This window comes from Magnolia sinica, chromosome 19 (genome assembly GCF_029962835.1).
Source record: "Magnolia sinica isolate HGM2019 chromosome 19, MsV1, whole genome shotgun sequence".
Classification (NCBI taxonomy): domain Eukaryota; kingdom Viridiplantae; phylum Streptophyta; class Magnoliopsida; order Magnoliales; family Magnoliaceae; genus Magnolia; species Magnolia sinica.
The window spans coordinates 31,601,918-31,615,523 of NC_080591.1; the positions used below are offsets into that span (position 1 = coordinate 31,601,918).

Sequence of the window (13,606 nt, forward strand, 5' to 3'; positions counted from 1 at the left end):
CACGCTGAATAGTCGAGTCTCGAGTCGGATCTCTCACGACTCGCTCGAATCGTTGTTTCAATTAAGTCACTGGTTTGACTCGCCCGAGTCATGATGCTTTCTCGCTACTCAACTTCACCGGTTTCACTCTCACGAGTCATGTTCTCCAGCTGAACGAGTCGATCCGGTAATGATACTTTTTCATTCTCTCCATGTGTGTGATTTTTCTTAGGTATATGAAGGACTGGATGTTCTGACAAACAAAGTCCCATTCGAAGATCGGAAAGGTCTGTTGTTATTCTTCCCCCTTTCAGTTCCATCAAAATCCCATTCTTTTTTCTTGAAAATGAAAATTCTTTTTCTTTCCTTTTTATTTTTAAAAAAATAATTTCTCATTTTTTCTTTAAAATATGTTTAAGTTTTATGGACTGGATTGAACGTATGTAGGAGTGCCACATCATCTTCTTGGGACCATCTCACCCAATGTTGATTTCACATCAAAGGAGTTCCGTGATCAAGCAATTCCTGTAAGTGTGCTGGACCCACCAGATTTCTCTGTTGTTTTGTAATGTTAGAGTAGCGTAGCATTGTTGCTTACAGATATTGACTTAAAAAGAATTTGTAATTTCTTCCATCATCTTTATTTGCAATTTGTAGTTGTTCCCTTCATTTTTCTTTAGGGGTCTTTTGGATTCCTGTAAATGGTTTAAGTCAATTTACAGCCTGTCTGTTTGGGTTTATGCTGTAAATGATTTACAGGTAAATCATGTACAGTGTTTGTATAGCCTATAAATGGTTTATATCCTGTAATTGGGTATTCACACCTGTGATAGTTTTTTTTTTTTTGAGAAGTCACGGTAAAGATTGTATTAAAAGAAAGAAAATACAGGGAAGAGAATAGAACGTCTGCTGAGAAAGCAGAAGAAACTAAACTCCAAGGAAAAGAAGGTCATAGCCCTTCAGAAATTCAACATGAACAGCCCATTCTAAGATAAAGCGCTTAGCCTTTGAGGCGATGGCGGGACCAGAATTAGCAATATCCCTGAAACATCTGCCATTTCTTTCTTCCCAGACTGACCACCACACAATGAGAATAGCCATTCTCCAAAGCCGAGTCCTATGCTTACCAAAATTGATCCCATGCCACGCCTTGTTAAGCTTATCCACCGAATCAGGAAAACACCAACTGATATTAAAACATCTGCAGAATTCAGACCAGATTGGAGTGATGAAGGGGCAATGAAGAAGGAGGTGGTCGACCGTTTCTTCATTCTTCATGCAGCATAAACAGATATTTACTAAGGGCATCCCTCTTTTTTTTTTTTTTTTTTTTTCAGATTGTCAACTGTTAGGATCCTTTTCTTATCAGCTAGCCAGCCAAAAGCACAGATCTTTGGAGGAGCCGAATACTTCCAGATGTGCTTAAACTGCATCCCGTCAATTGTAACAGCACTATTGTAACACCCTGTGTTTTCAGGACCCGAGTACACGACCCGTTTCCCAAAAACCCGAGTGTTAACCTCAAAGGATGGTCAAATTCGAGTATATTATTATTATTATTTTTAACTATCAGAGTAAGCAGATGAGTGTAGAATGGACAAATCATACATAATGGAAGATTTGATTTACATTTAGGATGTACAAGAAGTTGCCCATAATGACTTATACAAACCAATGTCTCGATATAACAAATACACAAATTCACATAATTTAATACATGAAAAGGAACAAAAGAATGTAAACGTAAGCCGCAAGACCGCGCAGCTTCTCTTAAGCATTACGGCCATGCATCCCTAGCACTTGTACCCGGCTCCTCATCAGTCTGAACTTGAAAATCACTTAAGCCACCTGTGCTACCTGTATGGTTATATATTTGATGGATGAGTGGCCAACTCAGTGTGAATTCCCCTCAAGATTACACACCGTCGCATTAGGTAAGCATAGTTATAGGCATATAAAACAATACATGATGCAGTCTTATTAAATGCATGGATGTGTGAATGCATCATCGACCTGGGGATGCACATCCTGCTGTCGAAATAAAGGGTCGCCCTAAGAGAACTAGTCACCTGCAAAAATACACAAAGGTACGCCTGAGGAGAACCAGCTGTTCGGAAAGACCAGAATATATAGATCGCTCAAGGAGAATTTAATCACCTGGAAAAGACCATAAAACATAGATCGCCCAAGGAGAATTTAATCACTCGGAAAAGACCATAGATCGCCCAAGGAGAATTTAATCGCCCGGAAAAGACCATAAAGTATAGATCACCCAAGGAGAATTAATCACCCGGAAAAGACCATATGTTATGAAAATGCATGATTAGCCCAACCGTTATTAGTCCGTTTACAACCAGCAGGTTTAATAAGCTCAAAGGTCACTACGGGGAGCTCGGAGCCCAGCGTAGGCCGACAGCTCAGGCATAGTGTCCCATTCCACCATCCTTGGCTCATGAGGCTACCACCTTAGGATGTTTAATGAATCCCAATCAACTAGTGGCCAATCATATTCAGTATATGGGGCTTACCATCGCATGGTTGTACAAAATAAAATATCGAACCCATATAGGGCAAATACCAAACCAAAGCCACATAGGGCGATATTGAAACAAGCCACCTAGGGCAGATATCAAAATTAGCCACATAGGGCAAGTATCAAAACCATGCGATAATGACCATCCTTAAAAACCACTTGGACACAACCCCTGGATGGTAGGCCCACATCAATATTCAAATCACCCCACCACTCAATAACCACTAAGTCGAAGGTTCATTACAACCAAAATCAATTGAGTTACATCCCAAGTATGGGTGTACATTTACAAGTAGGGGTTTCCCACTAATGTACCAGTTTAAATCCCAAAAGTAATCCACAAGTAATCCAATAGCATGAATTTAATATACAGGATAAACATTAAGCATGTAATGCAGCAATTCAATTCCAACAACTTAACATATGTGACTATGAAATAGAGATATCAATTATAAATTAAAATAAAGACTATAACTTAAGCTAATGAGAAAATGGAAAGCTCAAGGGGAAGAAATCATCACCTTATGCATCGAATCGCCAACTGACGTTGCTAGGAAACGTGTGCACCCTTAGAATTGAATCCTACCATGGATTGTGAAATTGCACATGAGATCAATGTTCTACCACGTATCTATAGTCAAGATTTATACAACCTAGGGTTTGGATTATTTATTTTTAGGGTTTTAATATAGAATTAGGGCTTCATCCTAGGGTTTAGCTAAATGCTTAGATGCTAGGACTTGAATCCTAAGTTATTACTATTATTATTATTTTAGTATTGTATAATGGATCGAATAATAATAATATTTATAATAGAAGTATTAATCCATCGCTATTATTAACGATGGTTCCTAATTTCCTATTTAAGTGTATCGACATTATCTAATATTCTTGTAATGACTAATACTCTTTTAAATAATTCGAGAAATAATAATAGAATTTTCACTAACAATGATATAATAAGGACTAGTGCTATTAATTACGTTAACAAGTATCATATTAATTCCTTAAGGAAAATTATCAATATTGTCTAATACTAATAATGGATCTAGCCATGATAATAGATATTGTGATCTACTAGGAATTATGAAATTCTGCAATTAGATCCAAACTCAACACGCAAAGGTATTGACCTAGGGTTTAGATTACTTATTCTTAGGGTTTCGTTCTAGGTTTAGATTTAAAGTTTTGATTACGGAATTTGAATTCTATTTTGTGTGGCCATTAATGATATTATTAAAGGGAATAATGAATGAATAGAAACAATCCAATAAATCAGTTATTAATTTTAGGAATATTAACAATGACTACTATCATATTAAATTATCTAACAACAACCCACGATGGATCATATTGCTAATAATTCCAAAACAATTAGTAATATTAACGATATTCTTAACATTTAGCCAATGTGACACTAATAGTCATTTTGATGAAAATAAATAGCGTGTTCTAGCGTTAGTAATAATATTTCAAGAATGGCAAGGAAAAACATTAATATTTTAATAATGAAAATTTTTATATGAATCCACTAATACCCATGTGAATAACTTTCTAATGGTCAATCATATCTAATTTCAATAATACCAAAAATGGTAATAACAATAGCAATGATAATTAAAATAAATTGAATTTGGACAGAAAAACATGGGCTCACCTAGTTGAATCAGTTCGAGTCGAGTTGTCTCGGCTCAACACGACCAACTCAAAAACCCAACTCTCCTTTATTTTTCCTTTTCTTCTTCTCCATTTTCGTTTCTCCTTGCTGGGACTCCAGCAACATCTGGATCGGCCCAAACCTGACTCGACCCAACTGGACTCGGTTCCAGCTGAGTCGACTCGGTCTGGCTAGCGTAACCGCACATCCCCTTCCTCTTTCTCTCTATTTCTGTGCTTCCTTTCAAACTTGCAAAACCCGACGGGACCCAACCTAGTATGTCCCAAGTTCGAATCGGGTCAGCGACTCGGTTGGCTGAACCGGAACGTGGTGCACCTGCACTACCACTACTCTCTCTCCATTTCTCTTCCTTTCCCTCTTTTCTTTCTCTTTCCTGTTTCTACCAACGACCTAACAGCGGGTTGAATAGACCCGATACAGCAGACTCGGTCTGATCTCGAACTCAGACTGGGCTTGGTTTGAGCTGGTTCGAGGTGGTGCGGCATGGTGGTGCGGTGCAACAGCCGCACCACCATCCTCCTGATTCTTCCTCCTCTCTTTCTTCAATCTCCTCTTGTCTCTTTTCTGCTTCTCATCTCAGCGAGAACTCCATTGCACGAATCGGCCCTACCCGAACCGCGAATCAGTGCAGTTCCAGACGAGGACGACGACCGGGCGACAATGGTGGATTGAAATGCGGCCCACCGTTCTTCGAAATGAAGTTACTGGAGGGTCTAGCCCTTCCATATGGTGCTTGCAGATGGGTTGTTTCAAAGCTCCGCCTTCGTCTGGGCGATGGGTTTGGCAAAAGAAGGTTCCGGCTGATTTTCGGGCGTGGCTGCTAGAAATGAAGGGAGGATTTCATGTTGCTCGATCCACTCTCTTTTATCTGTTTGCCCTAATGTTGCCAACCGTCGGATGATCATGGACGGTCTAGATAAGGTTTGTTTTGCAACAACACCAAATACAACCGGTAACCTAAAACTGACAGTTGTTTTGTTTTGAAACGGAGGGAAACCATGGGAAAGATGGAGGGCTAGGATAGTGCCAAATGAATGGCTGAGATTACACGGATCTCCCCCACGCAGATCGCCCTGTTGGCAACAACAGATTTCTATTTCCGGAAATGGGTGTGTTTGTGGCTTGATTTGAGGCTGACATCGTGTGCACGTGCGTGCAATCCAACGGTGGATCGACCATGGTTCTGTTTAGCTTCGGGTCCTATACAATATGGATGGTTCAGATCATCTAACCAATGGCCGATGGTGGGCGATCGCACGTCAAAAACGGACGGACATCCGTCCGCTGCTAGAAGTCAGAGCGAGAGAGGGGATCCTCTCTTTTAAAGGAATTGCGGGTCAACCTGCTTTGATCGGGTTGCCCGGACTGGTGCACAGCGAGGCACGCTCCTCCTGTGCACATGCAACTCACGTGTGGGGCCCACCGTGATGTTTGTGGGAAATCCACCCCATCTAATAGGTTCTAGGGGCCTAAATGGGTCCCCCGACTAAGGATCAGGCATGTCCAAGATTTAGGTGGGCCTTACTAACGAAACTAGTGTCCTTTGGTGCTGATTGCGTTGGTCCGATGGTCGGATTGATTCCAATCCGAGTATCAACGGTCAAAAGGTCCTACGGGGTCATTTGTACGCTTAAGTGCGCCATCTTATGTCACTATTTAAATAATTCTATTAATTTCCAATTACATGCACCATCATATGTCACTATTTAAATAATTCTATTAATTGCTAATTATATTATTATAAATTACCTCATATTCGCTATTCATGTGTTTAGAGTAGTAAATCAAATTCCAACTCATGAACTTAATTAAACTAATCAAATATTTTAATTAATCTAAGACGTGTATTTAGGCCAGCTTACCAGGTATCCAGTCACTTCTAAGGCATCAGTTTAAGTCAACCTATCAAGTATTCGAACCCATTTTAAGACATTTATTTGGTAGCTAATCAAGCATTCTAGTTAATTTTTAGACATTTGTTAAGTAAAATAATCAAGTATTTTAACTAACTCTAGGCACTTGTTTAAGTAAACTAACCTAGTATTCTAACTAACCAAGCATTATAATTAATTCTAAGACATGCGATTAAAAGAGTTAGTCAGGTGATCTAACCGTTTTCAAGACATGAACTCGAGTAAGCTAACCAATGGTTAAATCACTTATAAGATATGTACCCAAGTAAGCTATTGAATGATTAACCATTTAAGGGTCATCGTTCGTAGTTATAATAAAACTATCCTTAGTCTGTTAGTGAATCGGGATCCTAAAAATAACTATCTCTGGTGGTATGGTGATCCATCTTGGAGGTCGACGGATGGATAGCTTGATGTATGGACGGGGGTTGTTTTCAAGGGTTGGATTTAGGCTAGAATGAACGTGAATGTTTACCTAAGCCAGGCTCGTATTTATACTAAGTTAGATTACGGGGTAACACTCGAGTACTGGAAAGTACGGGTGTTACAACTATCCAAGGCATTATAAAGAGATTTAACCGAGAACTTACTCGACTTATCGAGCTTCCATGTTAAATTGTCTGCCATGAAGGGATTTGGCGAGGATTTGTAAAAGCCATCCAGGAGGTCCTGATATTCCTGAATTTCCCAATCTTGAAGGTTCTGCCTCCATTCGACATTCCATTCTACTTTCCCTGCTAAAAAAGAATAGCAATCAGCTACATGGATAGCTTGATTTGGAGCAAGGAGGAAGATGTTTGGGAATTTTTCTTTCAAAGGAACGTCTTCCACCCATTTATCTTCCCAAAAAAGAATTTTATCACCCTTTCCAAGCTCAAATCTGATACCTTCTAGAACTTCTTTTTTCATTGTAAGGATAACTTTCCAGATGGCCGAGGCCCTATAGGAAGACGAATCTTTTGTCCACCTGCCACCCACAGTAATTCCTTAAAAAACATTCAAATGGCATATAAGAGTGGATTTTAAAGTGGATCATTGGGTTAAGCCCATCTCACTAAAGCTCAGGGTTGATCCTCATAGAAAACCAAGGATTAGGTGAGCCATAGAAGTGGACCATCCAAGCATTAGGTGAGAGGGAGGGAGGGAGGTGTGTCTTTGCGCGTAAATGATTTACAGGCAAAAAGGGCCATCCAAACACGAGTTCAAATTGCCTCATTCACAGGCATCCAAACGATCCCTTAAGATTCTATGATTATCACACAATGATTGTAGCGTCCCATTTAGTGTATGGATCAGATGTGCAACGCACTTGTGGATCCTACTACCTGCAGTGGACAGATCACGAACATGCAGCGGACAGATTGCAAATACGTAGTGGATTCATACATGTGCACCACATGCGACAATGATATCGGTTGGTGCAAACTCCATGGGAGTTAGTACCAGCAAACCTAGAGAATCACATGCACGCAAGCAGCTGAGAGAACCACACGTACATGGACAGCAATGAACCCTGTGATGGAAATTTTAACTAATGACAGGAAGAGAGAGAAACCTAACTCTTTTTATTAAAAGAATATTTCTCACAATCGCAAATTTTACTCTTAAGCAAAGGTTCTCTTTATATAGAGGGAAATACAGCCCACTTTCTAGCTCCTTATGTGGGACTAAATAACAAAAAGCATAAGTAAAGCAAAAGCAAAAGCAAACCTAAAAAGAGGTTGATGGTTCGACTCCCGTTAGTCGCAAAATTAACCAAAAAATATTTTTTTTGAGGGGGTCAAAATTAACCCAAATATAAAACAAAGCCTAGGCAAAAGCAGAAGGGTCCACATGTGGAACCTACAAGTTGACCAATAAGCTTCAACAATCATGAATGGCGAGGTGGTTCGTGGCATGGTGCCAGTATGGCTCATGTGGTGACGATCCAGTCCACTCATTAGGTGGATCCCACCATGAGCAGGCAACAGCCAAGTAATCAGAAATTCCACCCATCAGTTGGTTCACACATGTATGTTGGATATTAGAGCAGCTGCCATCTTTTGTATACTCTCTTGAATTGCTTACTTCTCACTTGTTTAAGGGCCTGTGTGCATGTGTCGTGTCTGATTGGATAGGATATGGTTAGCCTAATACACTTTGTCTCAAGTGGGCACATAGTTCAAAAATGTCCTCAGATATGACTCAATTTCACTCAAGTTGTATTGGTTTTGATCATGCCTGACTTGAATCACCAGACTGGCATGGAGATCGAAACAGAATGAGTCGGGGTGATTCGCATATGATTCGGACTCCTGGGTAGTTGCACTCTGAAAATGTTGCTTAGAACCACGACTGAAGGCAAAGGGAAACCCATTGAAAAATGGTTCCCTTTTTGTGTTTCAGCTTCGTCATGGTTTGTTTTGTACAAACAAAATGTTTGGCTTTTTCGGATTCAGATTCTTTCTTTAAAAATAATGAGTTGTGATTCACCTCATGTCCAGACGGACCTAAGGTTCTCTTAGGGCCTGTTTGGATGCCTATGAGTTGGGTAAGTGGGAAGTGACTTACAGGGAAGTGACTTGCAGGTGGTGTTTGGGAGAGAAAATTCACCTGTAAGTAACTTACAGGCAAATCTACCAAAAAACTGCAGGGGGATAGGGGTGAGAAGTCACTTCCCTGTAAGTCACTTACAGGCACAACGGTCGGATTTTTAAAACGAGAGGAAGGGGGAGAAACGCACCAACCCACCAACCACCATTAAGCTCCAGCCAAGAGGGGATTGAAGCTCTCCATCCCAATCTGTCTCTCCCTCTCTGCAATCTGTCTCTCTCCCTCTCTGCAATCTGTCTCTCTTTTTCCCTCTCTCTGCAACCACCGCTCTCCCTCTCTCCTCCTCACAAAAGCAGTAGGGTTTTCATCGCAACCTCTTTTTTTTTTTTAAACTTTAAAAACGGGAGTGGTTAGGTGTTACTAATGTGGAGGCATGCTTGCCTGCGCACGTGTGCAACATCACACACGTGTCATGGGACTCTAATCAGAACGGTTCATGTGATGCAGAATACCATGAAACCTCCTAGGACCAATTTTCACCCTAAACTAAAACTCTGGTGGGCCATAGAAAATAGAGATGCAAATCAAAGGAGGAAACTGTAAGTTTTTTCATGGCCCACCAAAGTTTTGGATCAAAGTAAAAGTTGGGCCATGGGGTTTTACATCACGTGGACGGATTGGATAAGCTGCACACATTTACAGTGGGCCTAAATGAGTTTACTCAGTACAATAAAAGTATACCCAGGTAGGTAATCTGATTTCGTTAACGGCCTATTCTTAATGGCCAGCCTGGATATAATGGTCAGCCTGGATATAAAAACAGATGGTCAGCCTGTTTCTAATGGTGTGGTCGACCTGAGATTTGGCTCTGCTCACGTTTTGGGATTACTTCTATTTGATCATGAACAGGCAAAACAGCTGTTGGTCTCTTGGTTCATGTCTCCCCATTAGACATTGAACCAGTGATTCATATATTTGGAGCATGAATACTTGCTGTAAGAGTTTCTTTATGTGATATCTGAGCTTTTTGAGACATTTATTTGGGTCCCTCTCAATTTTATCATTTATCTTTTTATTTTCATCTTGATATAGTACAGGGTTTAAGGTTCATGTGACTGTTGGTCATTTGATCATCCTGATCCAGTTGTCGAACCATCAATAAACCATCGTGCAGTTTGCTGTTGAATCCAATGTCAATCAATCTGCAAATTTGTACATTTACGCTTATTGTGGTTTGTCTGCTGACTTCTCCTGTCTCATTTCAGAGGCTTCCTGAGCTAACAATCTTTTTAGTGAATGACTTCATGTTGAATTTCTTTCTATTCGTCCTATTCATTTTTATATGATCATGACATTTTGGAACAATTCCTTAATTCAAGCTCTGCCCGGTGCAAATATACAGCTTTTCACCTGTAAGTAACTTAACAGGTTACCCAAACAAAAAAACTTACCTGTAAGTGACTTACAACTTATATCCAAACAGGTTACCTGTAAGTGACTTTCACCTGTAAGTGACTTACAGGCGTCCAAACAGGCCCTTAGTAATTTCTGAAATGCTTCCAGCTGAAAATTTTCTTTGTTCGTTACTCGTAGCCATCTTCTTCTTTTATTGGTCCCCTGATTCAAGGTTTTCCCCTCATTTTTTTCAGATTGTGGATGAGATATTGTCCCACAACTGCTTGCCGGTCATTGTTGGGGGTACAAATTATTATATTCAGGTATTCATCCTACCCAATCCTTTATTTCTTGGAAGTTAGGATAGGTTTTCAAATTTGTGTGTGGAAATACATCCGAGCTGTTTCCCATTTAACTACACTTTTTTACTGTTTATTGATCTATCAATCTGCTGCTCTTCCTATTTTTGAATTGTGGGATTCTGCAATTACAAATAACATACTGTTGTTTAGAGGCCTTCAAAATGAAAATAGTTAAAATATACCCATATTAACAAGCAAGCAAATTTGTGTTGGTGAAGTTTTAAAGTCTCTTTATTGGTTTGCGCCAAGGAGCCGCTACAGATCTAGTAGCACTCATCAATATTGTCAAATCACACAAGTGATCCTGAGCCATTGGGCTGTGCTGATCGCTTCACATAAGCGACTGCTCAGCCCCCCTCTTTTCTTTTTTGAAAAAAAATTAAAAAATGGGAAAAAAAACCATAAAACATCCTAAAAAAAAGAAAAACTATGCCTAATTACTACAAGTGATTGGATTTATTGTTTTACTTATTTCATTATAGTTTGTTACATTACGTGATTATATTTACATCTAAATGACTATTACACCTTCTACAAGTTATAACAATTAACAAGTTAACTAACAAACAACTTATTAAAAACTACAAACAGAGAAATTTTATTGATAACTTGATGAGTTGATGTATCAATAGTACAAACTACAAACTAAAGCAGTAAAAACAACTACAAAGTTACAAATCCAATTACAAATTAAATTTACAAACTAGAAATTAGTTACAAGTTACAACTACAAATTACAAAGGTATAGCTTAGTGACGTACAAATTCAAAAACTAAAAATTAAAAATAGGCTATTATACTAATACTATATGTTGTGCAGCACGCCAACAACGCTAGTGAACCGAGATCCAATCTCCAGTCTCACTCACAAACGATAAACAGAAAGAAATATAATCTAGAGATAGAATCAAAGCATACCAAACAAACCACAAGACAAGATATACGTGGAAAAACCCCAACAAGGGTAAAAAACTATGGTGCAAAACTTCCACTATGAAGAAAACGAGATTACAAGCAATATACTAACCTTTTCCCTTTATATGTATAGAGAAAACCCTTTGCCCACACTTTAGAATAACTCCCATAACCCTGAATAGCCCTAGGGACCCCTATTTGTAGTTTAGGCAACTTCCCTTTTGTATCCTTGCGAAACCGTCTCAAATTTCTGCAGTTCGCATCAAATCCGCAAAACGAATCTGCGTAACCTCGACTGGTCGTGCAAGGGCCTCGACCGGTCGAGCACCACGGACCCAAAAAAATCATAACTCATCGGACTTTGAGTCGAGCTAGCCCTCGACTGGTCGAGTGGGCCACTCGACTGGTCGAGCAGACCACTCGACTGGTCAAGCGGCCCTGTCCAGATGTGGCTCCACATCTCAACAATTTTCCACTTGGAGACACATCACCATAAACCTTCGTCTTCTACATCCGAAGTGCACCACCTCTCCGTCTTCAAGCCTAAAGACCAATCAAAGCTGAACAGAGCTTTAGCTTCTCCCGTGTGACCGCCTTGGTCAACATATCCGCAGGATTCTCACTTGTATGAATCTTCTTCAGGGCAATCGATCCATATTCTAGAAACGAACGTATGAAGTGATATCTGATGTCAATATGTTTGGTCCTTGAATGAAAGGCTGAATTCTTCGCCAAGTGTATTGCACTCTTACTGTCACTGTACAGCTTGCAATCTGCTTGCTTCTTACCTAACTCTTCCATGAAACCTTGCATCTACACCATCTCCTTGGATGCTTCTGTAGTTACAACATATTCTGCTTCCGTTGTACTGATAGATACTATCTTCTGTAATTGAGAGACCCAACTGATTGCAGCAATACCTAGAGTAAAGATATAACCTGTAGTGCTTCTTCTGTTGTCGATATCTCCTGCTAAATCTGAATCTACGTAGCCTTGTAGCTTGATTTCCAATCTTCCATAACACAGCCCTACATCCACAGTACCTACCAGGTATCTGAGGATCCACTTTACAGCTTCCCAATGTTCCTTCCCGGGGTTGTTCATGAACCTGCTAACAACTCCCACTGCTTGAGTAATGTCTGGCCTCGTGCTCACCATAGCATACATGAGACTCAATAGCTGACGTGTATGGGACTTTAGCCATGCAGTCCCGTTCCTCCTGCGTCTTCGCACCTTGCTCCTTAGAAAGCTTGAAGTGATTGGTTAATGGAGTGCTAACCGGCTTAGCACCTCCCATATTGAATCGATCAAGTACCTTGGCTATGTGCTCTGCCTGTGACAAAACTAGTTTCTTGTTTTCCCTGTCACGCTTTATCCTCATGCCTAGGATTTGTTTTGCAGCTCCTAAATCCCTCATGGCAAATTCTCTAGACAGTTGTCTTTTGAGATCTGAGATGTCCTTCATACTTGATCCGATTACAAGCATATCATCAACGTACAAAAGAAGGATGATGTACGACGTATCAAACTTCTTCAAATAGCAACAGTGGTCTGCATGACATCTCCTATAACCGTTTCCCTACAAGAAACTGTTGAACTTCTTGTACCACTGCCTTAGGGCCTGCTTCAGGCCATGTAGACTGTTCTTCAGTCTGCACACATTGTTCTCCTTTCTTGGTGCCACGTATCTTGTCGGCTGAAGCATATATATCTCTTCTTTAAGGTCTCCATGAAGAAAGACTGTCTTAACATCTAACTGCTCTAGATGTAAGTCCTCTGTAGCCATTATACTCAAAACCATGCGAATCGTAGACATTTTCATTACCGGTGAAAATATTTTAGTGAAATCGATACCTGCTTTTTATTGAAACCCTTTCACAACCAATCTAGCCTTGTACCGTTTCAAACCATCGTGCTCTTCCTTCAGTCTGTAAACCTTCTTGTTATGAAGAGCTTTCTTATCCTTAGGTAGAGTGACTAGCTCCCATGTACGATTAGACTTAAGAGAGTCCATCTCATCATCCATGGCCTGCTCCCACTTAACCCGTGTATTTGACTGTAATGCCTTTTCAAAACATTTTGGTTTACCATTATCTATCAGCAGTAGATAATGTAAGGAGGGTAAGTATCGGACCGTGGGTCTCCTCTCCCGAGTAGACTTCCTCATAACCGGTGTCTGTGGCTCTGCCTCATAATGCTCCTGTGCATGATTATCCTGTGGCACTATAACACCTGTGTCTGGTAACTCTTCCAACTCTACGAATTCTTTCTCATCAGCCTTATTTTGCTGCACATTGTCT

The 13,606-nt window shown here is 40.1% G+C and overlaps 1 protein-coding gene across 4 annotated transcripts in view; it reads left to right on the forward strand.

The window, feature by feature from the left end:
- LOC131234456 (tRNA dimethylallyltransferase 2) overlaps positions 1-13,606 on the forward strand; it is a 40,427-nt gene that overhangs the window by 402 nt on the left and 26,419 nt on the right. For all 4 annotated transcript variants that reach the window (XR_009165715.1, XM_058231350.1, XM_058231347.1 and 1 more), the window contains exons 2-4: positions 212-266; positions 427-506; positions 10,285-10,353. Coding sequence is in view for 3 of the 4 variants with exons in the window: in XM_058231350.1 (XP_058087333.1) it covers positions 212-266; positions 427-506; positions 10,285-10,353 (204 nt within the window). In the remaining variant the exon portion in view is untranslated. The remainder of the gene's footprint in view (positions 1-211; positions 267-426; positions 507-10,284; positions 10,354-13,606) is intronic.